We start from the raw sequence: 24,783 nt of genomic DNA, 5'->3' as shown, positions 1-24,783 counted from the left end.
TGTTGACAAACCACTGCTCATTGTTCTTCAGTGGCACAGTTGGGCGTCACCGTTACCTCTGGTGTCTTCACACCAAATATCTTTAAACAAATCATATATGCATTTATTAATGGTCAGATCCCATACAGCCTCAAGTGGTCAAAACGTGAGAGAAGGAAGCTTCTAGCACTTGGTTACCTGCCCTGATACTGGCTCTCCACTTCCTGGTGTAAAGTTAAGTCCAGGAGAAAAAGGATTTCATAAGTCTGATGAAATGGTCTGGCATCAGGTGGCTTACCATGGCGAAGCCCACATCTGCCTTTTTGAGGGCTGGCCCATCATTGGTGCCATCCCCAGTCACAGCCACCACCTGCCGCTGCTCACCAGTCGTGCTGTCGATAATGCCTGGAACACAGAGTGGGTCAGGGTAAGGTTGAAGCTATCTGCCAAAGGTTGGCTTGGGCTGCTTCTCTGCACTGGGTTACTTATGGGATCATGTCCCATAATGCGATGGCTTCATCCCCCTATTTCCATCCAGGTCCTTTGTTCAGTAACACAGGGTGGCATGATTTGGTGGAAGGAAAGGTTCCACATTGTGTAGATTAGATGATAGTTTCCCTATGCTGGGCCTCACTTTCTCTATTTGTTCCAGCAGCGTGGAACAGCCTCTATGGCTCATTCTTAGTTGGGTGTTTTCTAGCAGTTTTAGAGAACAATCGCTCAGGGAGCTAAGAGCAGGTGACGGAGGCAGTCACATGTTGAAGAGGCTGACCGCATTTGGTTACCTTTAACTAGAGTGTGTTTGTCTGTGGGAGATGACCGGGCAAGCACCCGCAGCTTGGGCCACACCTTGTCCAGCCGCTCCTGTTCTATCTGGAGAAAATAATGGAGACATCAGAGTCTAGACTGCAGGCAGGCACTGTGGCTGGGAAGATAGCAAAGCGACGGGGAAACAGCAGTCCAAGACAGAGCTGCAGGGAGCTACCTCGCCTTTCTCGTTTCGAATCCTTCTGTTGAATTCCTTCCCCTCCAGGCACAGGAAGTCCTCCCCTGGCTGGATGATGCCACACTTAGCTGCTATAGCCCGGGCAGTGTTGATGTTGTCTCCAGTCACCATACGTACTGTGATGCCCGCACGCTGGCATTTCCGAATGGCTTCAGGAACCTGGGAGATGTAAGAATGGTGGGTGGCATCGGCAAAAACAAGCCCATATTTTGTGTCTGGTACAGGTCTGTAGGATCGTAAATCCCAGCAAATCTATCAATATAGTGAACCCTATGGTGTGAAGAGGTTGAGAGAGAGAGAGAGAGAGAGAGAGAGAGAGAGAGAGAGAGAGAGAGAGAGAGAGAGAGTCTGTGTGTCTGTGTGTCTAGTATGTCTCCTCAGGGTCCTTGGAGTCTGGTGTGAAGGAGTTCAGAGGATGTCTGTTTGTGCGTGCGTGCGTGCGTGCGTGTGTATGATATGTCTCCTTATGCCCAGTCTCAAGGACATGTTCTGTTCTCTTTGGGTCTTAAGGTGCTACATAAGACCGTGAGTACTGAGCCTCTCAAGCAGGAGAGTGAGGCAGCTCTACAGCTTCATTTCCCAAAGCTGCCAAGCGATCATAAGCCTGCGTGCTAGGAGCTTTGGACAGGGTCACCCCAGAGTCCAGTACAGGCACTCCTCCAAGGCCTACAGAACACGCAGTCTTCAAGCCCTCAGTCTCCTAGCCATGTGGCAGGAACACCTCCTCCAGAGGACACCCTCCCTTGTAGGACAGACTCTTCCCTCCTTGTCTACTTTGACCCATTTCCTGCTTTCTCCTCAGGGCCCTCATAGCACAGCAAGGAGCAGATGTCTGTAAAAGTTCCTAGGTTCACTCTAGCAGTCATCAGCTGGACTTCCTGTGGACATAGCTCTCTGTCTCCCTCTGGCGGCCATCCTATGCTTTCCAGAGCCCAGCACGTAGATTCAGACTCATGGAGGCTTTGCTGGTCCCTTGTGCTTGCCCCAGATCTGCTGCTGGTCTCCCTAGTAACTTTACTGCTGAACTCCTCAGGCACTGTAAGTCGTGAAGGAACTGCCCTTGCTCCCCTCTGATGTTGGGTACTGGTGATATGTTGCTTAACACTTGTCTGTGTTTCATGTTTTCTGAGGTGAAAACCAGCAAAATTATCACTGCACAGCTGGCCCTGGGACTCGCTTTGCTGCCAGCCTAGCCTCAGTCCATTCTGCTCCCTGTGTTTCTCACTCCATCCCTAACTGAGGACAGGGAGGTTGCACTGACAATGGCCCATTGCTACTCCTTAGGCGTGGGGAGTATTCACTTTAGAACCGAATGCCTCTGATTAGTGATCAGGCATGCAAAGCTTCTCCTCCTTAGCATACTCAAAAAGCTCCGGAGCAACTCCCACAGGTATGTGCTTTCAGGCTAATGGGCAGGATCAAGGTAGTCTAACAGGAGGTGGGTACCAACAGCCATGGCTGGAAAAATAGAGGACCATTTCACATTTCTATTTTTTTAATGGAGGACCCTCTCACAAGACTCTTCCATCTTTAAAGATAAGCAAACACAACCATGGCATGAAACGTGCTCAGGTCAAAGGCTTTAGTCATCTCTCAATGTTAAGGCCATCAACAGGCAGATATCCCTTTTAATTTTGTGTTTGTTTTATCCCTACCATCCTTGAGACTCCTCCCCCAAATCTGGCCTCTAGCACAGCTGCAAATTGCCCTCAGTGATGTCATCACACAGAGACAGATGCTTCTGGAATTTCTTTTCAGTCACCATGTCCCCAACTCGATATCCATCTAATTCAACTGTTTTCAACTCCCCAGTTTCTCTCATCCCCCCTTTGAGCCCACAGGTCCACCTGAGTGTCTGCTCAGTGCTTTTGATCCCCTTGCAAGGCTCAGACCACCTTTGAGCACCTTGTATAAATAGAGTCTCTGTTTTCCAGGCTGCTCTAGTTATAAATAGGGCGGGAAGAGGTGTAACATCTTGAAATGTGGGAACAAAGTGGCTCTCCCCATGTGTGTTTGTGTCCCAAGCCTATAGTGTGGAAGCTCAGTGTGGAAAAAGCCATCCTGTGAACCTGGGGAATAGTTACTAGAGCGGCTTTTACAAAAGGGGCAGCTACCTCAGGTCGCACAGGGTCCTCGATGCCCACAACAGCTATGCAGGTAAGGTCACCCACCACCTCATTCTCATTGTCCCAGTCAGGCTCCTGGATCGCAGAGAAGTCCCTGTAGGCAATGCAGATGGTGCGGAGGCCATCACAAGCCATGGGCTCAATGATCTTCTTCACCATGTCATCCCGGTCCCGAGGACGAAATCCTCGGAGTTCACCATTGCTGTTTAAGATGTTCGTACACCTGGGGCAGGGGAGGGGTGGTGGGGTACGTGGGGGACAGGAAGTAAACAAGAAGAAACAGTCCAGTCACACTGGATTAGGATGACACACTAACCAATGCGCGCGCGCGCGCGCGCACACACACACACACACACACACACACACACCAGATGATACAGAGATGCACAGACAGAGGAGAAGGCCATGTGAGCACAGGTGAGAAACTGGAGTGAAGCAGCCACCAGCTAGCAGCAGAATTTAGGAGAGGCAAGCAAAGATTCTCTTTTCTCACTCTCAGAGAAAACACACAGCTTGGTCCACACTTTGAATTTGGGTGACTCTGGCCACCAGAAATGCAAGGTAATAAATTTATGTCGGTGTGCACGCACGCACTTGTGTGTGTGTGTGTATGTGTGTGTGTGTACATGTGCACGTGTTTAAGCCAAAAGCCAGAACTAGGGTATTGTTCCTTAACTGCTGTTATTTGTTTGCTTGGTTTTGGAGACAGTCTCTGGCCTAGAACTTGCCAAGCAGGGCAGGCTAGGTGACTAGAGAACCCCAAGGCTCAACCCATCTCTGTTCTGTCTCCCCAGGGTTGCAATTATAAGCTTTATTTAAATGGCTTGTGGGGAAACAGAGTCAGGCAAGAACTTTACCAATTCACCCATCTCATCCTCTAAGACTTCTGTTATCTTAAGCCGTCAGGTGTGGGGCCATTTGTTACAGCAACCTGTGTCCGCTCACACACTGGTTGCCTAAGAGACCCTGGTGAGAAGGAGTGGCAGCCTGAGCTGAGTGTGGCTTTCCTACAGACTCTATAGGACAAGGCTGGAGAATGTAGGTGACACCCAAACGGAATGCACAGTCCTCTGGAATAGCACACATCAAGCAACCTCAGCCCAAGCTGTGACAGTCTGGGAGCTTCAAAAGAGACAGGCCTATAGAAAAGTTGTGGTTGAACTGAATGGGGCCTTATCTGGCAGGCGCCACAAGGAGACTGATAAGGCTGGCTGTTGAGGCTGGGGGCAGTCACAAAGAAACTAACAAAACCCACCTCGGGTCATGGATTCACTCATGTAATTCTCTCAGCACTCCCAAGAGAGCTGTATTTCCAGGCTGCCCATATCATATAAGGAAGCTGAGCTGGCAGGCTAGAATAGTAACTTCCTTATGTCCCACAGTCAGCAAAGGACAAAGTGGATGTTGGTCAGCCTTAGCTATATAGGCCCACAATACCTATCAAAGGACCCCCAAATGAAATCTTTTCTCCTACTCCATCCAGCAGGGACTGCTTTAGGGGACAGGCAGAGGCTGTGATTGGGCAACTGAGTACAGATGGACTTGGTGGTCAGGTTTGCTGAAGGCATGGAGAACTCTGTACCTGGAAACAGAGAACTATGCTGTCCTGTTGATTCTATTTCCAAGGCCCTTTGAAGGCCCAAGTTGGAAAGGCAGGAGGACTCAGGAGAAGGAGAAAGGCCAAGACCAAGGTGACATGTGCAGGGTGAGTAGGGTTAGGAGGAACAGGGATTCTCAGGGGCAAGACTCATGCTCCCTCTCACCCTCCCTCCCTCCCTCCCTCTCTCCCTCCCTTCCTCCCTCCCTCCCTCCCTCCCTCCCTTCCGCCCTCAGGCTTTGTATAGTTTCATTGAAATACATTCCAGAAACCATACAATTCACCCATTTAAAGTGTAAAAGTTAACATTTAAAAGTATATCTTCAGACGCAGGCACTCATCAGCACAGTGAGCTTTAGAATATTTTCATCATCTCTGAAAGAAACCCCACTTCAGCTGCAGCAGCACATGCCTGTTGTCCCTGCACTTGAGATGCTAAGACGAGAAGAGTGCAGACTGGGGAGTCTGCCTCAAAAAACAAACCAAATGGGGATAGATGAAACAGCTCAGAGGGTCAAGGTGCTGGCTGCCTGCCTGGTGACATGAGGACAATCCCAGGGACCCACATGATAGAGGAAGAAAACAGACTCTTACAGGTTGTCCTGTGACTTCCAGTTGTGTGTACACATGCACGTTGAACACACATGAGCTCACACAAACAGTAAATAAATAAAGTAGGAGCTAGAGAGATGCCTCTTTAGCAGTTATGAGCACTGGCTGCTCTTCCAGAGGACGGGGGTTTGATTTCCAGCACCCATGTAATTACCTTTAATTTTATTTTTAGAGGTATCTGATGCCCCCTTTTGTTTGCATGCAAGTGGTTCACAGACATACGTCAGGCAAACTCCTCACATTTATAAATAAAATGAAATGAAAAAGGGGCTGGAAAGATGGCTCAGTTGTTGAGAGTAGGAGCTGTATTTCCAGAGGACCCTGAATTGATTTCCAACACTCACATGGAAGCTGGTAACTGCTGTAATCCCAGCTCCAAATGATCCAATGCCCCCTTCTGGCCTCCATGAGTACTGCACACACATGGTGTAGACATCCATGCAGGCAAGACATCCATACACATAATTCAACAATAATTTAAAAATAAGTAAATGTAATAAAACAAAAAATAAGTAAACCAAAAGCAACACCACATAAACACCAACAGCAAAACTAGATAAATCAGATTTCATTGTGATTTGAAAACATCTGTGTATCTTCAGATACTATCAGGAGAGGGAAAAGAGCAGATTATATATTCGATGAAGACTTAGGAGTCAGTATAGAGCAAGGATTGTTTTAAAGCACAAAAAAAGACAGCCCAACTCTCTGCCATGCCCTTGCAAATATTTCTAACTTCAACCACAACTTAAGCTTAAGTTTTCTTCCACAGGACCAGGTATGGTGACAATGGCGACAAAATGATCCTAGTTCTTCGTACAAGTTTCCTAAACATCCCTGAGTACAGTCAAGGTAACAACCATGTATATGCCTAGGAATAAAACAGCTGAGTCATGTGGCAGTGCCATGTTTAACTTCCTGAGAAAACGTAAAATATATAAAAATATTTTCCAAGATGACACCATTTGTGTGTGTTCATGTGCGTATGTGTGTGTGTTTATGTGTCTGTGTCTCTCTCTCTCTGTGTGTAGGTATATGCATGTGTTTGTATGTTGGTATATAATACATGCATGCACATGCATGTGTAGGCCGAAGGTCACCTTGGATGTCTTCCTCAATTGCTCTTCACTTTGGTTTTTCAGTGAACGTAGAGCTCATCCATCCGGCTACAATTGTTGGCCAATGAACTCCAATCATCTCTCTCCCTACCACTGCGGCCCCTGCCCTTCTATCTATGGACTGAATTACAAAACTTTTACATGAATGCTGGTCTTTTGCTTTAACAACTGAGTCATCTCCTTAACTCTGGCAATATCATTGTGTATTTCCACCAGCAGCATAGACATAGTCTTATTCTTACTGGTATTTCTAGTCTTCAAGAAATGTACATTAAAATTAGTAGGAGACCCTACATTACACCCAGTAGAATGTCAAGAACAAGAAAGAAAGCCTAGAATGTCATAAGCAGAGCTTACCAGGTAATGCTGGTGGGACCTCAGGGTACTAGGATGTTGATAAGGATGCAAACAGTAAAGCCTGTGCTTGCAAGCTTTCAAATGAGAACAAGGGCAATACTGAGAATTGGACTAGAGATCATTTGTATTATTCTATGGAAAAGGTCTTGTCTATACTTTTGTGCATGCTCTCACACTCAGTGTGCAGTTAAATTTAAAGGTGATAGACTAATTAATCTGGCAGAGGAAATTTCAAGCAGCCCAGCAGCATTCACTTTGTGGCATACATATTATTGGCTGCCCCCACCCTTGCACCTCAGACAGGGTTTCTCTGTGTAGTCCTGGCTGTCCTGGACCAGGCTGGCCTTGAACTCACAGAGATCCACCTGCCTCTGCCTCCCGAGTGCTGGGATTACAGGTGTGTGCCACCATGCCTGGCAGGTATTATTGGCCTTTTAAAGCCAAATATAATGTGATCAGAGTAAGAAGGAAGACAGGGCTGGTAAGATGGTTCAGCAGGTAAAGCCTGATGAGCTAAATTTGACCCCCAGGACCCATATTGTGGAAGGAGAGAACCGACTCCCCCATTTGTCCTCTGGCCTCCACACATGTGCAGGTGAGTATGTGTGTGTGTGTGTGTGTGTGTGCTCGTGTGCATGCACACACACACACACATGCACATACATGTGCACACACACCAAAAACTACCCCCCCAAAAGCCAAAGAAGATATGTATGTTGTACAGTTCAAGTCAATGAGGATTGCTGCTGAAGTGATAGAGCCACTTTAAAGGGCCGTGCATCACACTGATGTAATAAGAACAATCTCGGAGATCAGCAAGGCCACAGCCACCACAGGGCAGGATGGAAAAACACAAGTTGCTTTCACAGACTTTGGAGGGCAGAGTCTTTTGAAAGGACAGCTCCAGGTTGCTCTGCTTGTCCCAATCTGTCTAGTGAACTCTGAATTGTTTCCCTGGGATTGTCCCCTTATTCATTCAGGAAGGGACTCAGAACCCACTGCAGCCATGGTTCAAGTGGGCCTGGATGCAGCTCAAGCTAGTAGCAGGACTTGGCATCCTCTGTGTCGTGATTTTGAAGATGTTCAGAAGGCAAGAGACAGAGACAGAGACAGAGACAGAGACAGAGACAGAGACAGAGAGAGAGCTTTCCAAGCCCTTTGTAGCTTATGCCATGTATCTCCTTTGGACATGGAGCTGCACAGGGTTATGCAGTCTTTCTGCCTTGCTTTGGTTCAGTCTGTACTCGCTGTGACTCTGTTCCTGCCTTTTGGAACGGGAATGGTTACTCTGTGACACTGTATGTTAAAACTGTGTAACTTGTTTTTGAAGTTTGTAGGGATTCAACACTAAGCATGAGTGAGACTTTGGTCTTGGACTTTTGGAACAGTTAAGACATTGAGGAATCTTGGGGGTAGACATGAGCCTTTGGGGAACACGGATGGAGTGAGGCCTATGTGTTAAATGTTTACTCTCCAGTTTTGCACAACTGACTATGGAATGAAACCTTTACTGTTTTAAGTTGAAATAAATCTTTAAAAAAATATTTTTGGTTTATTTGAGACAAGGTTTGACTCAGCTGGGATGAGAGGTGTGTATCACTGTCCTCAACACAAGTATCCTAGCAACTGAAAGCTGACTGACAGTGTATACCCCGAAGGGTTGCGACTCTGTACTCAAACCGAAACCTGTACTTGAATGACCATAGCGTTATTGAAAAGAACCTCAATGTGGAAACAATCAGAGCATCTGACAACAGACGAATGGATGAACCACATATTGTGTTACCCAAACAATGGAAAACTGTCCAGCCTTCAAATGGGAGTGAAGACAAATAAAGGAACTTTGAGGACATGATGCACTAGACACAAAAGGCTGCAAAGCACAGAATTCCAGCATAGGTGAGACCACAGGAACAGGCCAGAAATTGCCAGAGGTAGAGAGGTAGCAGGAAAATCTCCTTAATGGGGCTTGAAGTTTCTTTTGGCGGATTGTGGAAGTCTTTTGGAGTTCCATAGTGGTGATGGCTAATGTATGCTTTAAAGTGGCTAACATGGTCAGCTTTATGTTAGGCCTGCTTTAGCATGAAAATAAAACAAGACATTTTGTACCCTTTAGCTAGCTCCCAGCTGCCCAATCCCTGACTCCTTCCTGTTACCCACTCACTTTTTGAGCAGGATCTCTGAGGCTCCTTTGCTGAAGAGGCGGAAGCCACCGTCAGGCATGCGGATAACGGTGCTCATGGACTTGCGAACTGAGTTGAAGGTGTACACCTTGTAAAGCTTATCTTCTGGTATCTGTTCCCGTACCGGCTGGAAGTCACGTTTCAGGTCCAGGACGAAGCCCAGCAGAGCACACTCTGTTTTGTTGCCCACTTGGCGTGGGAGAGCGCCTTCCTTCTCTGGAGGCTGGAGGCAAGGACACTCAGCTTGGTATCAGGGCCCAAAGTACCCTCTGTTCCGTCCCCAAGGCCAAGATTCTCATCTGGCCTTGGCCATTGTGCAGCTAGAGGGCAGTGGCATGGAGCAGAGAGGGCACGCATTGACTATACAGGGCATGCCTGGGCTGCAAAGTGGCCCTTTACAGGGTTTCTGTCACTTACCATGCTTGGAAAGAACTTCTAGAACCCACCTGCCCCACCCAGCAGCAAAGGCACTGTGTCATGCAATCAGGAGAAAGACAACCAGCACCATAAAGCTCCTCTCCAAAGATCTATGACTGGCCCAGAACCCTTGGGACCTGCCTGTCTTTGCCTCTCCAGTGATGGAATTATAAGCAGACTGCTGCCTAGCCTTTTTTTTTTTTTAAACATGGGTTCTAGTGAGAGAACTCAAATCTTCATGCTTGTAAGGCAACCTTTTTACTGACCAAAGCATCTCCTCAGCCTCGGTATTTGCTTTTCTCCTCTGCTCTGTGGCTCTTTTTATAGTACGGTGGGACAAACCTGGAGCCTCATGTATACTAGGCAAATTCTTTGTCAATACCACTCAGCTACTTTCCCAGCACCCCAAGATTTATAAGCAGGCCTAATGCACCCCTCAGGGATGTTAATGACATGCCACCAGCCCTTTCCCCTTCTCTTATCTGCCCTCCCAGCCCTGCTCACTAGTATTTTGGTGGTGTAGGCACTGTTGATGGAGATGGCATGGACCAGAAGGTCAAGGATCTTGGGAGTCAGGGCGCTGGGAGCTGGAATCTCTTTGTAGTGGGTGTCTCCTAGGTAGGACTGGACCACGGTCATGCGGTTGGTAGTGAGTGTGCCTGTCTTGTCAGAACAGATGGCTGTGGCATTGCCCATGGTCTCACAGGCATCCAGGTGGCGTACCAGGTTGTTGTCCTTCATCATTTTCTGTAAAGGGCAAAGATGGAGTTGTGAGTGACATTAACAGTCCACTTGGTGACCTCAGTCTTCTCTGGGCTGGGTGGCAGTCAAGCTGAGAGAGCAGGTGTGTAACATGAAGGACTGCCCTCAGCTGGGGGACAGTGAGATCCCAGGAAGCTACTTAATGCATAACTGACTTAGAAACTCTGCCAGACTCCCTCTTTGCTTCCCGCCAGCTCTGTTTTCCTCCTCACTCCCCTGGTTCTTCTTTACTCTCCCACTGCCTCCCAGTGTCCCCCAACCTTTTATGAGGCCCTGCCTCCTTGCCTCTGCCTCTGCAAGCAGCAGCAGTTCCCTTATTTCTTGGATCTTCTGACTCTCACTGCCAGTGTTCCACAGATGCCAAACCCAGGACTCTCTCAATACCAGCTTGTTTTCTAGCTCCATTCACTGTATCCAGGGGCTAGGTGGGTGCAGTAGGAACCCTCTGTTAGGATATATTAGTGAAATACATCTTACCTAGTACCTTCCCCCCTTCCAGAGACATCATCCCAACCTTTCATACTCCCAACTACATCCAAAGTGTGCCCTAGTTTTGGAGTCTGTGTGATGGAGTTAATTGTAAGTAGTAGATTATTACCTTGACAGAATAAGCCAAGGAGATAGTGACAGCAAGAGGCAGGCCCTCAGGGACAGCCACAACCAACACGGTGACTCCAATAATGAAGAACTTCACAAAGTACTGCACATAGACGGGTGTGCACTCTGCCAGCCACACCCGGCCATCCACGACGAAGGTCTCAATCACAAAGTAGAGGACCAGGATGATGACAGTGATAGCAGACATCACCAATCCTATCCAGTCACGACAGAGCAGGACCATGAGAAGTGAGAGGAGAAAAGGAGGGAAGAAAAGTTGAGGGCAATGTAGTCATGGCTGGCCTGAGCCCAGCCAGGGCCTCTGCAAGGGGCTGATGGATTTGGGTCATCTTTTAAGATGAACAGCTTGAGAGATGACTGCAAGGAGTGAGAAGTCCTGGGGTAACATTTGCTCCAGTTCCCCAGGAAAGTGTGACATAAAAAGCAGGAAACTGATTCTATGGGAAGCACTTTTTGTGAGGGCCTAGCCATCTTCAGGTGTTGGGGCTTTGGCCAGCAGGTTCTTAGTAAAGTTGGCTGCCTCTTGGTTGTGATGTGGCCAGAGCCTTGAATCAGGGAATCTACTAGGTAACAAAAGAGTGTGTGACTTAGGCCTCACTGGGGTGGGCGTGTCAAACCAAGCCTTGACAGTCACGGTTGACTCTGGCCTGTACCTCTGGGCCTACAGTATATTTGGAATACTATGCATCTCTCTGTATATGAACTTGCCTAGGGCCAGGACAATATTCTGTTCATTACATTCGCAACCTCTGGAACTGATACTACTCCCAGGGACCCAGTTTTCTCTAGGCTCCTGGCTTGTGGCCTCTAGCTGAACCTACCTGCTTTCCCAATCTGCACAGCCAGTTTCGTGAGCTTCCCTTGAAGGACTGACTTCTCTTTTTTGGGTACATTGGCCTTCTTCTTTTCCCGCTCCTCCATTTCCCCACCCTCGGCACTCTTCAGGGGCTGCATTTCCATGGCAACAGCCCCATCTTGTTTCTTAGCTGTACACAGAGGAAACAGTTGGATGAAGTTAAGGCCTAGAAAGGGTAAAAGGGCTACAAAGCATTATCACAAGGGAAGATGTGTCTCATCAATATGGGATTCAATGGAGCACTTTTAATTTCAGATTTTGCAAAGGGAATCTGTAGGCCTTCCTCTGTTGCATCCTAATCCCAGGCCCTCCTGAGATAGGCAGGTAGCTGCAGCATTGTCCTAAGTGGGACAGAGACGCGGTTCTTTTGTAGGAAGGGTGGACAGACACTAGCACAAGGAGCTTGTGCACGAGACCAGGTGGCCAGTTCTGGAATGCCCCAAATCTCAATACCTGAGAGAAGTCCTGGAGTTGGTCCAAGGAATGTTCTGGAACCACAATCTGACTCATTAGCCCACAGATGACCAAAGCACCTCCACTTTCCCCTCAAGGACAGTAAGGAGCCCCAGTAGACACTCCTCTTAGCTCAGGCACCCCTTCTCAGATTGCCTCCATCCATGGACTCTGTGGGCAAGTCTGTTCTTTCCCTCTCTCCCTTTTGGCTTAGGTGGCATCCCTCATGCCTTCTTTTTAGGCTCCTCACTTTCCATTCCTGCTGCCTCTGTGGTGGTGGCATGATTGTCTATCTCCCTCTTTGCCAGGCTTTGTGCAGTCCTTGGCCTTGAGGCTCCCCAGCCACACTAGCAAAAGTCATCATGTCCACTCTACCTACTTCCTCCACTCTTACTTAGGAAGGGGCTGCCTGACCTAGTAGTTGTTGGGATATCCCTCAGTTTGTCTTCCCCCCGCCTCATTATGCATCCTTCCACTTCACCTGGTAGCCCAAAGCCACTTACCATAGTTCGTTTCTCCTAGTGCCCTTGAGGACATGCCAGACCCTGTCTAGTTGTGTCACTCTAGCTTTGAGACCCTGCCTACTGTTATTCCGCCAATCAAGAGCCCCAGCCATCAGTATCTCTCTTCTACCTAAAGCCCTGCCATTTTCAGTTCTCTTCGAGGCTCTCGCTGACTCCTCTTACCTGGAAAACTCGGCGGACTGGCACGCAGGGACTTTGGCAAGTTGCCCTCTCTACGCATCAGCTTCATCATCTGGCTAAAGTGATCTCAGAGTGTCCATTCATGGACAAGCTCAAGCCATGGCACTGGCCAGCTGTTCACAGGTGGCCCCTTAGCTTTTAGGAAAGTAGTGAATGGTAGAAACTGGAGCAACCTCTAAGGGTGTCCCCTTCACTGTCAAGCCAGGATGGGACTTTGGGGCCCACTCACCTGTCTTTAGGTGCTGCTTCTGCCCTGGTAGCAGGTGGTCCCTCCCCATTGCCCCTTCTCCCCCTCCTCCCCCAGGCTCCTCAGCTGCCCTGAGCCATGCACGCACGCACGCACGCACACGCACGTTACCTCTGGTTTGGCTATTGTCCATCGCCCCATCCTGCTGCTTGCCTACAATGGAAGAGGAATGACAGACACGGAGAGACTTGAGAACAACCCATGTGGCCATGACATACAAAGAAGCACAGGAGCGCAGAAAGAGTTTGGGCACAGACAGCGATCTGTGGCTATGTGGGGTAGAGGAGGGAAGGAGAGGCCTGACTGCTGGTAGCCCTGATCTTGCCTATGGAGGGGCCTTCTTGATGGCTTATACTTTCCAGGAGCAAGCTGTCAGTACCTCCCAGCATATGCTCACCACATGCACTCTGGGCTTCCTGCACCAAGTCCCTGCCCAGTGTTTCCCATTGTGCCTTGGCCTCAGCTACCCAGGGCATCTGTAAAGGCAGTCCTGGATGGGCCCCTGGTCAGGTGAAGTAACTGTGGACAGTTTCTGAAAGGCCTAGTGCTCTAAGTAGTGTCCACTCCTTAAATGTCTGATCTGGCAACACAGGATCAGTTCCCATCCAGTAGCTCATGTCACTGAGGACTCAAAAAACAGACAAGGGGTCAGGTAGCTTCTAGACAATGGGACCAGGGTCTGTGCTCTCAAGAATGAGTGAGATACTTCCAGACAGAAGTCCGGCATATATTGGACCCTCTCTGCTTAGAGCCTCTGTGCAGGTTGGGGGGTAGTTTAGAGGTGAGGAAGATATTGTGTGTGTGTGTGTGTGTGTGTGTGTGTGTGTGTGTGTGTGTGTGTGTGTTCATGTCAGCGAAGGCCAGGAGAGGATATTATGGCCTCTGGAGCTGGGGTTACAGGTGGTTGTAAGCTTCCCAATACGATACTGTGAAGCAAAGTGCTCTTAACCACAGAGGAATCTCATGAAGGAGACAGACTTTTAAGAATAGAAGAGAGACACCCATGGGTACAGGATGATAATGCGATGACAGCAGGGCACAGTGAGGAAGTTCTGGACCTCCAGACATCTGAAGGTAGGCTGACTCTAAAGCCAACCTGCACAGGGGGAAGCATGGGCTCCAGAGGGTGGAGGAAGGGAGGCATGGAGCAAGCCTTACTAGAAGAGGTAGCCTGGAGGGACGCAGAGCACAGAGGCGAGGTGGGGCTTTGGAAGAAAAGGGTACATAGGAGTCATTAGAAGAGACAGGGCTAGACGGTAAGTGTGGCAGGTTGACAGGGAGCAACTTCCAAGCATGTCCAAAGGATTGACAGAACCACAGGAGTGACACAGTAGAAGGCGGGGCGGGGGGGGGGTGGACAACACAGGACAAGATAGATGTGCTTTCCCCAGCCCCTCAGGATATTCCTCCAGAAAGTTGGCCCACTCTTGACTCCCTGTCTCACAACCTAGGAGTGTTAGGGATGTGCAAATGGCCTGTCTGAACGTATTTGGGTGAGGAATAGTCAAGTTCAAAGAGGAAGGAGGGGCCTAGGACCAAGCTGTGAATGATACTTAAAGGACAAAGCTTGGGCCAGGAGCTTGGAAAAGAGCTACAGGGGATACTAAAAAAAGTGCAGGTTATGGCAGTTCAAGTGAGAGACCCTTGGCTTCAAGAAGAGAGGGTGTATTTCCTAGAGGGACTTATGTGGAATTAGGAACTTACGCGGAAGGGGTTCCCTGTCAACCAAGCAGAGCCAAGAGCGTACCAGGAAAGTTCATCTAGCTTGGGGACTCAAGCTAAGGTCAGCTGAACTTGGTGCAGGTGGCAGAAGACCTGGCCTACCAGCAGCAGGGAGGTACCCATCCAGGAAAGCAGAGGGCCAGACTGCCAGGGAACAAGGGTAATAGCAGCCCTGCCAGATCATGTCTCTCTGCCCCCAGGGACAGAGGGCTTTAAGGAGTGGCCTAAGGCCAGGATCACTAACTTGTCCTTCCTCATGCTGGTCTGTCCCTGCTCTGTGTCTCGGTTCTCTAAGATGGGCAGGCGTACACCTTAGTCACCCAGGGCTGTGGGAAAGAACCGAGGACAGGCAGCTCACCTGCATCACAGTGAAGCAGGGACTGCCTGGCATAGGGAAGCTCTATAACACCACAGTTTTGAGTGCCGTGGCAGGATGGGCCAGTATAGTAGTTTTGTGCTAGCAAGCCCAGGGTCATAAGGAAGCTGGACTCTCTCAAATCCTCTGTTTCCATCCATTACTGGCCCTAGAGCCAGGGCTCCCCTTCTCAAGTCCATCCAGCATCCTTTGGCCCTGGCTATCATTTTGAGAAATATCCCTAGAGGGTGAGCATGGAGACCCCTAACGGCATTTTTCTCTCCTCTCTTTCTCTCTCCCTCTCCCCACCCACTGCTCTCTTTTCTTTTTTTTTTTTTTTTTTTTCCTTTTTTTTTGTATTTTTCAAGGGTTTCTGTGTAGCCCTGGCTGTCCTCGAACTCACAGAGATCTGCCTGTCTCTGCCTCCCGGGTGCTAGAATTACAGGTGTGTGCCACCACGCCCGGCTTCAGGTAGCATCTTTCAAAGTGAGGTAAAAGGCTACATTTCTGTGACTACACTCCACCCCAGGGACAGATGTACCAAAGCCATTAGGGAATAGCCGTTTAAGGAAAGTTGCCCCCACACAGGGATCATCAACCTGCTGGCTCTTATGGAAAAATATCAGAAGAATGAGAACAATTGGAAGAGGGTTGTGGCCTCCCACCCATCTCTCTGGATTGGCCAGCAGGCATATGAAAAAGCAAGAACAGTGACATACAAGGGAGCTGCCTCATCATCTCTGGACACTGGACGTCATAGATGCCTTACCTTTCTTGTCTTTTTTCTCCTCCTCCTCTCCACCTGCCCCAAGCAAAGTAAAAATGATGCCTGTCTGGGAGTTCACACCAACAGCTGTTACCACCATTCTTCCAGAACCTTCCATGACATGAGTGCCTGGCACAGAAACACAGAGGAACTAAGACAGAGATATACACAGGCTGGTAGGACATACTCAGCAGCCACAGGCTGGCTTTCTGAGTTTCCCTGAGACAAAAGTCACTGCAACTGTTGGCCTCTACATGTACACTGCCACCCGTCTCCAGACATGGGGTAGTGGGACCAGTTCCTTAAACTTGCCAGGAGAACCACAGAGTGGCAGGGCCTTGTCAACGACATTCACAGGGCCCACCAGGGGCTCTGGGCTTTCTGTCACATTTCATATTACATTTCTCATTCAGATAAAATTAGGCTGAATGAGAACCTTCTAGAAAAGGAACAAAGCACCCACTGGGTGATTTCCAGAGTCTGGATGTGCAAGAAGTACAATATTGACCCCAGAAAGCCCTCCCCTTGGGAAGTCCCATTCATGACACCTCTTGAGCAGAGAAGGCCCATTTCTTTCTCCTATGGCTGGAGCCACACAACCAGGCCTCCAGCATGGCGGTGGGTAGCATTATCAGACTACCCAACCAAATGGGTATTCAGGAAGGTGTTAGCTAAGGCAAGTCCAGCAGGATGGCTTAGCTGGAGATGCTTTCCAGGTGCCCTTCCCCTGGGCTGGTTTTGCAGGTGGCCCTCACCTGAGAGCAGCATGGGATCTTTGTCTGCTGATTTGCGCACATGGTCCGACTCGCCGGTCAGGGAGCTCTCGTCGATCTTGAGGTCATTGCCTTGGATGAGGACACCGTCGGCAGGCAGAAGGTCTCCTACAGGCCAGCCCAGGCCGGAACCAGAGGCCATGGGTCCATGGGGTCTCCCCACCCTTGCTTCTTCCCGCCTTTCCCAGGGGAAGTCCTGTCATCTGGGAAGGGACTGGGGAGCTGTCTTCTTTCAGCCTCCTGCTTTGAGGGGAACATCTACATCTAACCATGGAAGAAGGGACAGTGTTTGCAGCCTGCAGTAGTGAGGGCAGCCTGCTTCTTGTGGGCATTGTTATGTCTCCAACTCCTTTTCTGCCTCCTCTCAAAGCCCCTATGTTCTACCTCAGGCCCCTGTGGGTAAAAATACAAACTATTGGGGAGACAGTCTGACTTTGGGAGGGGTTCTTCTGGCTCACCCTTCTCAGAAATAGCATTCAGGCTTTCTTGGCAGGGTGGATGAAGATGGGCACACTTACCGTATTTGACCTGGGCAATGTCCCCTACCACCAGTGCTGCCACGGGAACCTGGAGGAGCTGCCCATTTCGGATGACCGTGAACTTTTGTTCCTGCTCAATACGGCTCTGAAGTCCCCGAAACTGCTTTTCCTTGCTCCAGTCATTGAAGGCTGTGACCAGCACCACACAGATGACAGAGAGTAGGATGGCAGCACCCTCGATCCAACCAGCCTCGGCCTCACCTTCATCCTCTGCCCCACCAGACACATTCCCACAGGCTGTAGCCAAGCATGAAGGAGAGCAGAAAGGAAGGAGAGGTGAAGTCATGAGAGCCAAGAGCTGGGACCTCCATCCAGCCCAGAGAGCTGGGATCTCCTTCCAGACCAGAGCCTTCGCCTCTCACCTTCACTTTCCTCTCCAGGCGGTGCATAGAAGGAGAGGCCCAGGGAGACGATGGCAGCCACCTCCAGGATGATAAGAGTCACGTCCTGCAGGGCTTCCCACACCAGCTGCAGGAAGGTCTTGGGCTGCTTGGGTGGGATGAAGTTCTGCCCATAGATCTGCCTGCGTTTCTCCAAGTCATTGGTGTTGTCTGCCAGGCCTACATAGTGCCCCAGGAAAGTGGCAGAAGCACAGAAGAAGATGACACAGGCTAGCCCTTGGTACCATAAGCATTCCTGACTAAGCTGCTGCTGCTGCTGCTGCTGCTGTTGCTGCTGCTGCTACTACTACTACTACTGCTGCTGCTATAAGGGTGGCTCTTGTGGCTCTCTGACTAAAGCCTGCGTTCCTGGAACTCTGTAGTGGATGCTTAGAGATAGCAGAGTGGTACAGGCATGGTGCTATAAGCCCTAGCCCTCACAGGGAATACCTAGACCGAGGAAGGGATGGTAGCCCAGGAAAGGGGGTTATCAATTTCCTGATGCACTGATAGGACAGCGGGCCTGGGGAGGGAAGGCTTGGGACTGTGGATGTCTTGATTACTGAAACACTAGCCTAGACCATGCACTTTCCATGTCTCTTGTCACTTCCATGTCCAAGCTATCTGGGAGAGATGCTTTCAGTAAAGTGATAACACCCAACAAAGGGAAAGGCAGCAAGGACCCAGGAGTATGGAACTATGTGCCAAGGGTACCTGAGACAGGAGCAGGGCAGGGAAGCCAGTGGCTCCCTGAGCTGGGGGTGGGGATGGGGTGAACCATTATCTAGGTGGTTTCAGTGGATTTGTGAGGAGATCACCGATCAAGGGGATCCAGGTAATATTAGCCAAGTTTCACCCAAGTGTCAAAGAAGTGGTCAGAGCCCTCTCCAAAGGGATCATACAAGTTGCCTTTCTCCTAACACTTAGATTCCATGTCTTTTTCAGAGGTCTGGTCACAAGGCCCCATACAAGTCTGCAAGATGGGACTGTGTGTTTGAGACACTGGCTCCTTGAAAGTGGGCCAGCCCCTCGACCTTGGCCACCCCACCCTATGGCCTAACCTACAAAAGGGGCAAGACACAGGGGAAGCAGGGACCAGGGACATAAGAGTATCCAGAAGCATAGCTTGTTGAAGAAGATAGAGCAAGATCTTTTAGAGATGGATGGAGGCCTATTTTCTAGAAGTTTCTCATGCAAGGAGCAGAAAGAATGAATGCGAGAGAACATTCTTAGGTTCGAAAACATATATAAGGAGACTGTTTTGTGATTAGAGGAAGGCCTTCAAGGTGGAGGTATGGGCCAGCAGGGAGGAGCTGTGGCCTATGCAACTGATTCTCCAGGTTGTGCAGGAAGCCTACTCCATCCTGGGGCAGGGGGCTCTGCTCACCAGTTCCAGAGGAAGCTGGTAAGGCTGAAGAGTGAAAGGACCAGCACCAGGAAAGGACAACAGAGTCCCACAGAGGCTGAGCTACCATGGCAGAATTGAGGAGAGGTGACCCACAGTGGCCAGAATGTGCTCAGCCACATGGATTCCCTATACCTTACACTTTCTTAGACTTTGGCCATGGGGCCAAACATGAGCTATGGCCTGGGAACCACATGAACTTCCACCCAGAGTGGTGCTGAAAAATTCAGTGACCAGCCTCCTGAGGGGCCCCAGGGTTTCCTTTGGTCTCACAACGACCCCCTTTCATCCAGTTCTGTCACTTGTCGTCCCTGATGATGAGACATGGACATGGCTGAGGCTAAGGAGCTTGTCAATGGCTCATGCAGAGAACAAGGAGAGGAGAGGAAAGGGGGATTCTAGTAAGGCCCTCTCAATCGTAACATGAGATACTTCAGTCAAATCAGGGTCCAAGGGCAGAGAGGGGCCTTACCTCAGGCCCTCAAGGCCTTGGAGGTAACCCCTTGTAGACCTCAGGCAAGTGAGGTGAAGCCATACCCTCATCTTTGGCTTGAAGACTTCTGTGCAGGCTGATCCAACCTCTCTCTAGGTTCATGCAGGACTTCAGTGCTACACCCCACTGGGACCAGCTCCATACTGACACCTACTGGATGGATGATGGCAGCTTGAAGCTCCCACCAGGGTCACTGGCATGGCTTCTACCACCTGCTGGAGCAGCTGAGTGGTGAGCAAAAGGGCCATCCAGTGCACAGGGGATGCCCAGCGGGCTGGGTTTAGGAAGGCTCATAAGACTCAGCCCCAGCCCAATAAGGAGTTGCTGACAGTGGGCCTTCTGCAGAGGAGCAGGGTGGAGCCTGAATGAAGCAGAAGTTCTAAGAAGAGCAAAAGTCACAAGCAGCACAGCCCTGGCACGTCCACATCTAGCCACACGGTGTCCTCCCCACCCAGAAGCGCTGCAGCTGTCCCTGCCTTTCTTTTCCTGGCCTCATGGAGCCTGGCCTGGGCCGGCAGCTCAGATTTCTGTTGGGGCCAAAGGCCTCTTTCTGAAGTCCCACAGCTTCCCGGGTAGGGTGTCTGGGAAACCTCAGCCTCTGTGGTAACAGTGATGGAGACATGGTCCAAGCTGGGGGGGGGGGGCAGCCTTTCCTCTACATTGAGGCTTTTCTCTTTCAACTGCAGGAGCTTTGAGAGATGCAACATTACAAGGGATGCACGGGAACTCTGAGCTCCTAGACACTTGGGGTTTACACTGCCCTTGGCCTGGAGCCCCCATTCTACTGCTCCCTGAGTATCCCACACTTCACATGCCCAGATTGCCCCCGAGGCCAGGGAGGCCCTTAGGCTCTTTCCTGCAGGAACTCACTCCCTTTTTCTCTTCTGCCTTGCCTTGGCCTGGGATCATGGTTGCTCCTGCAGCAGTGCTCCCCATCTCCTTTCCTGACACTGGCAGCTGCCTTCAGATTGACCTTGAAGTGTAGGCCTTTCTGTGCGATTTGGGGTCCTAACAACTGCCACACCTACCAGTGTGTGTGTGTGTGTGTGTGTGTTACAGAAGGCAGGCAGCCTGTGGCCCCTCTGATTCCAAGCACGTGCCCACCTAGCAGGTCCAAGACGTGGGGACAGAGGCTAGGTGGTTGGCATGGACAGATATGGGCTGCTTGCCCAGAGCAGAGGCCAGATGCCATCAGAATTGGATTAGGACCACATTGTGTTGGCTCTTAGCTAATCTGTTCCCTCCTTCTTTTGACTGCCTGTGGAGATCAGACAAGACAGGGGCAGGGCACAGACCCCCCCCCCCCACTGGCCTCCCCTGAGGTCTTGACAAGGAGGCAGGCCATTCTTCAGCATAGGCTCTGGAATCCTTCTGAAGCTCTATGGAGGCTGAGAGATTAGTGGATTGGTGTAATAACTGCCAAAGTTCCCTCCACCAACATGCCACATACCTACCTGGCCCCTTGTCCTATGTCAAACCCTTCTGGGCACCAGGGGATTGACATGTGGTGGCTGGAAGTACAGTTAAGCCTGCCCCTCCCACTAAGAAGGCCTGCTGGGGAGCCTGCCTGTTCAGGGTTTGCTGAGCCGAGGAAATGCTGGAGTGAGAGTCACCTGCTCCTGGCCCCAGACAGCTGGGCCAAAGGAGCCGAGGGGGATGGGCTGGTCCCTGGGCTGCCATGGGGACTCAGGGTCTCAGAGGCCTGTCAGGGGCTGAACCACCCACCTGGACACCTGCTCTTCTCCACACCCACCCCATTTAGAGGCACCAGATGAGCTTTGGAGCTCTGTGGCAGAATCGGGCAGGTTCCCAGGGGCCTTGACATTTTAAATATTTAACAAGGCCTGACAGGCAGAGGGAAGAGCTGCCAGCCAAAGCCCATCTGCTTCCTTTGATCTGGGAGAGGCCAGAGCCCTTGTGGCTAAATGGTCCTCTACCTCAGCCTTCTCAGAGGCCCCAAGTCGGGGGTGGGGTGGGGTAGGGCGGGGGGGGGGGGGGGAGGCAAGGAGGAGGAAGGAAAGAGATCCTTTGGCACTGAGCCCAGCCATCTGCCCCGACAGAATGCTGCTTCAGGCTGGTGTGAATGTGGGGGGCAGGCAAACTGAATAGGGTGTCCATGGGTGCAGCAGCTCTACAGCTCAGTTCAGGAAGACTCAGATGGCCCAGGGAGGCCACCGTATCTGGAGTTCTTAACCTGGCCCATGGGCCTGCTTTCTCCTGTCTCTAATGCTCTCTTGGGCCCATGCACTGCCTAGGGACAAATGATGCTTTCTTCAATCCACTTGGGGCAAGGCTAGAGTAAGAGCATCTGGTGTGTTCCCTAGAGGCTCTGAGTGGGACAAGGACAGAGCAAGGAGGCTGGAGGTGATAAGCAGAAGAATGGGCAAGGCCTGGTGATGATAGGTGGGACAGGGGAGTCAGGGAGCAGAAGGAAGCCAGGTGATGGCCAGGACTGGCAGGACTGGGTGGGCCAAAGTGCCACACTAAGGTGGGCAGATGATAAAATAAATCAAGCTGGCAACTCTGCCAGGCCAGCATCAGATGAGCCTGAAAGGGTTCTAGCTCTTGAAATCTGGGGCTAGGTTTGGCTCTTTGGGGACCCTAGTCTCACTGAAGACCCTGGCAACAGGGAGCTGAGGACTCAAGATGACAGTTGGACCTCCACTCTGGGTCTTCCAGAGGCTCAGAGGCTCACTTGTTTAAGACCTGCACTGACTCAGGCGTGTACATCTGTGGTACAGCTGGGTATTGCTATCACTTATATTTGGGTGCATACTTACTTGCACATGTGCCCGCATCTCTCTCTCTCTCTCTCTCTCTCTCTCTCTCTCTCTCTCTCTCTCTCTCTCTCTCTCTCTCCTCTCTTTCTCTCTGCGTGTATGTGTGTGTGAACACTCATATATGCTCATGACCAAAGGTCAATGTCAGGTGTCTTCCTCACTTGTCCTCCACCTAATTGTTTGTGAGGAAGTCTTTTGCTGAAACTAGAGTTCACTGGTTGGTTAAATTGGTTGATACACAAACCCAGTGCACTTTCCTCTCGCCTCCACAGTGTTGTGATTACAGGAACACTCCATAATCAGTTTTTTACATGGGAGCTGAAAACTCCAACCCATGCCCTTGTGTTTGCACTTTGCTACTGAGCGCTGAGTTGCCCCAGTCCGAACCACTGCCACTGCTAATGGTATCATGTGACAGTTGAGCCCTAGTTTTGGTCTCTGTGCAATCCTTAGGCCATCCCTTCCTTCCCATGGTGATGACCCTTGCAATGTGACCCCAGAGGGCTGCATCACCTTTTTTCTGGTTCCTCTTAACTGAGCCCAAGTTTAGGCACAGGAACCCCAAATATATAGACAGAGGCCATGATTTCCTCATCCTTCAGTAGGACACAGTTGGCACTGTTGTTCCATGGGAGGAAGTCAGGGTTTCCGTTTGGATCCTCCACCTTTAGCGGTCCTCGTCTGCCCTGTCCTCTCTTTTCCTCTTGTAGCAAAATGACTGATCACAGAAGTGTGGACGAAGGCCTGGAATTTAGTTGCCCAGAGGATGACAATCTACCTCTGTACAAAGTGCCTTCCAGGCAAGAGGAAGTGGTTGAGCAGAGGGTAACAATCAGGGTTCCAGTTTCTGTGACCTCCAAGAGTCAACTGGGCCACACCTCCAGAGTCATTCAAGGCAGCCATAGCAGCAGAGCCACAGAGCCCAGGGGTAAGGCAGCCCCTGTGTTCCTGCCCAATCTGGTGGACTTACCCTCAGTAGGTGAGGTCTTCAGCCTCCTGCACAGTCCGCTGACATCACCATAGGCCTCCTGTATCTTCTGTAGTGCCTCAGCACCTCGGAGCTCCATGAGGCTTCGCAGTTCTGCCAGTGTGCACCCAAAGCCACCCACATGGGGCACTTCCCGCTGCTGCTGGGACTTGGGGTGGAATTCAATGGAACTGTTCGCCATGTCACCCATCCTGTCTGTCAGGCCTTTTCACAGGTGCAGCCTCAACTCAGTTGCAGCTAGGGACAGGTGGCCACCTAAGACCCCAGTGCTGAGGTGAGGCAAGGTGGTGGTGGGAAAGAGGCTAAGTGTGGACACCTGGGAAGAAGAAGGAGGTAAGAAGAGACCAAGGGACTGCTTGAGACAGAACAAAGGCCTAGGGTTCTGGGATCACTGTGCCCATCTTCATTCAGTGTGCTCTGTGACTCACAAGTACCAAATTGATCTCTCAGGTCTCCCCAGATAGACCAGCTTCCCCCCCACCCCCACCCCCACCAAATCCTGCCCATCATGAGCACTCTGAGCTAGAGAGCGGGTTAGGTGGGGAAGCAGGGAGTGGCCACATCTCTCTGCCTCTTTAATCCTCTTGAAAACCCATTTGGAAGTGAGGAAATACATTTGGGGTCAACACTAGCAGCTTTTGCTTGATATGCACAAGAGAGCAGTGCCTACCACCAGCTTCTTGCTTGACCCTCCCACCTTACTTCCTGTTCTTGTCTGAATAAGACTTGTCCAGTGCCACTGCTCCGCCCTAAGTCCCCAGCAGTCCTCAGTGGCTCAGGCCTGGCCTGTTCAGGGCTCCAGGGGATAGACTGACACATGGGGAGGGCCAGCTGGGCTCCTTGTCAAGGCTGAGTGTAAAGGGTGTTTCTGCAGCCCTCAGAGTACTTGGGGGTGGGAGGAAGAGGAGAGGAGGCCCAGTGGAAAGCACAAAACAGGTGAAGGAGGAAGGCAGTAAAGAAAACTGGACAGGGAAAGGAGGGTAGGGATAAAAGGAATGAAAGTAGAGGAGACCAGGAGAAAGCCCAAAGCAACCACAGGTCACAAGTGACTGTGCTGACACTCTGATACCACACCCAGATGACAAAGGACTAAAGTCTTTCATTCTGAAAACATCCAGACCACTGCAGGCCATACCGCCTTCCCCTCCTATGGGGCTTGATGGGGCTATTTTTGTCTCCCTCTTCTGCCTTAACTTACCTAAGACTGATGTCCCCTGAAGCTGCTATCTTTGGCCTTCATGGGGTCTGAGTGGAGCCATTAGGCCCCACTGGGCCTGTCTTCCTCCTTGCCCAAGGCCATATGCTAACCTTGCCGTATATGTCCCCTAGAACTGAATTAGTTTTGGAGCACAAGGCTTTGGCCTTTCTATCAGCAACAACCTTCCTGGCTCTGAACAATCCTCTCAAACTCAGAGCTCAGACGTCCATGTAGGTTTCTGATCTAGAACCACCTGTGGAGAAAAAAAAAAATAACCCAAAGCCCAGGAGAAATGCAAAAATGCCCTAATGCAGCTGAAACAGAAGTGGTTAACTGCATGACCCTCAGC

The 24,783-nt window shown here is 50.5% G+C and overlaps 1 protein-coding gene across 1 annotated transcript in view; it reads right to left on the bottom strand.

Moving 5' to 3' along the window:
- The window catches only part of Atp2b3 (ATPase plasma membrane Ca2+ transporting 3), a 63,231-nt gene that overhangs the window by 21,971 nt on the left and 16,477 nt on the right, over positions 1-24,783 (bottom strand). Inside the window, exons 2-15 of the mRNA XM_051141368.1 lie at positions 23,219-23,552; positions 17,553-17,750; positions 17,170-17,427; positions 16,634-16,759; positions 15,882-16,007; positions 13,147-13,188; positions 11,597-11,761; positions 10,756-10,970; positions 9,900-10,142; positions 8,960-9,201; positions 3,100-3,334; positions 965-1,144; positions 765-852; positions 278-384 (exon numbers count right to left, since the gene is read on the bottom strand). Coding sequence (XP_050997325.1) covers positions 278-384; positions 765-852; positions 965-1,144; positions 3,100-3,334; positions 8,960-9,201; positions 9,900-10,142; positions 10,756-10,970; positions 11,597-11,761; positions 13,147-13,188; positions 15,882-16,007; positions 16,634-16,759; positions 17,170-17,427; positions 17,553-17,750; positions 23,219-23,426 — 2,433 coding nt within the window. The 5' untranslated portion in view covers positions 23,427-23,552. The remainder of the gene's footprint in view (positions 1-277; positions 385-764; positions 853-964; positions 1,145-3,099; positions 3,335-8,959; positions 9,202-9,899; positions 10,143-10,755; positions 10,971-11,596; positions 11,762-13,146; positions 13,189-15,881; positions 16,008-16,633; positions 16,760-17,169; positions 17,428-17,552; positions 17,751-23,218; positions 23,553-24,783) is intronic.

Source organism: Acomys russatus, chromosome X, assembly GCF_903995435.1.
Source record: "Acomys russatus chromosome X, mAcoRus1.1, whole genome shotgun sequence".
Taxonomy (NCBI): domain Eukaryota; kingdom Metazoa; phylum Chordata; class Mammalia; order Rodentia; family Muridae; genus Acomys; species Acomys russatus.
The sequence above is the reverse complement of the archived record's forward strand: the minus strand, read 5'-3'. Positions and strand labels throughout refer to the sequence as shown.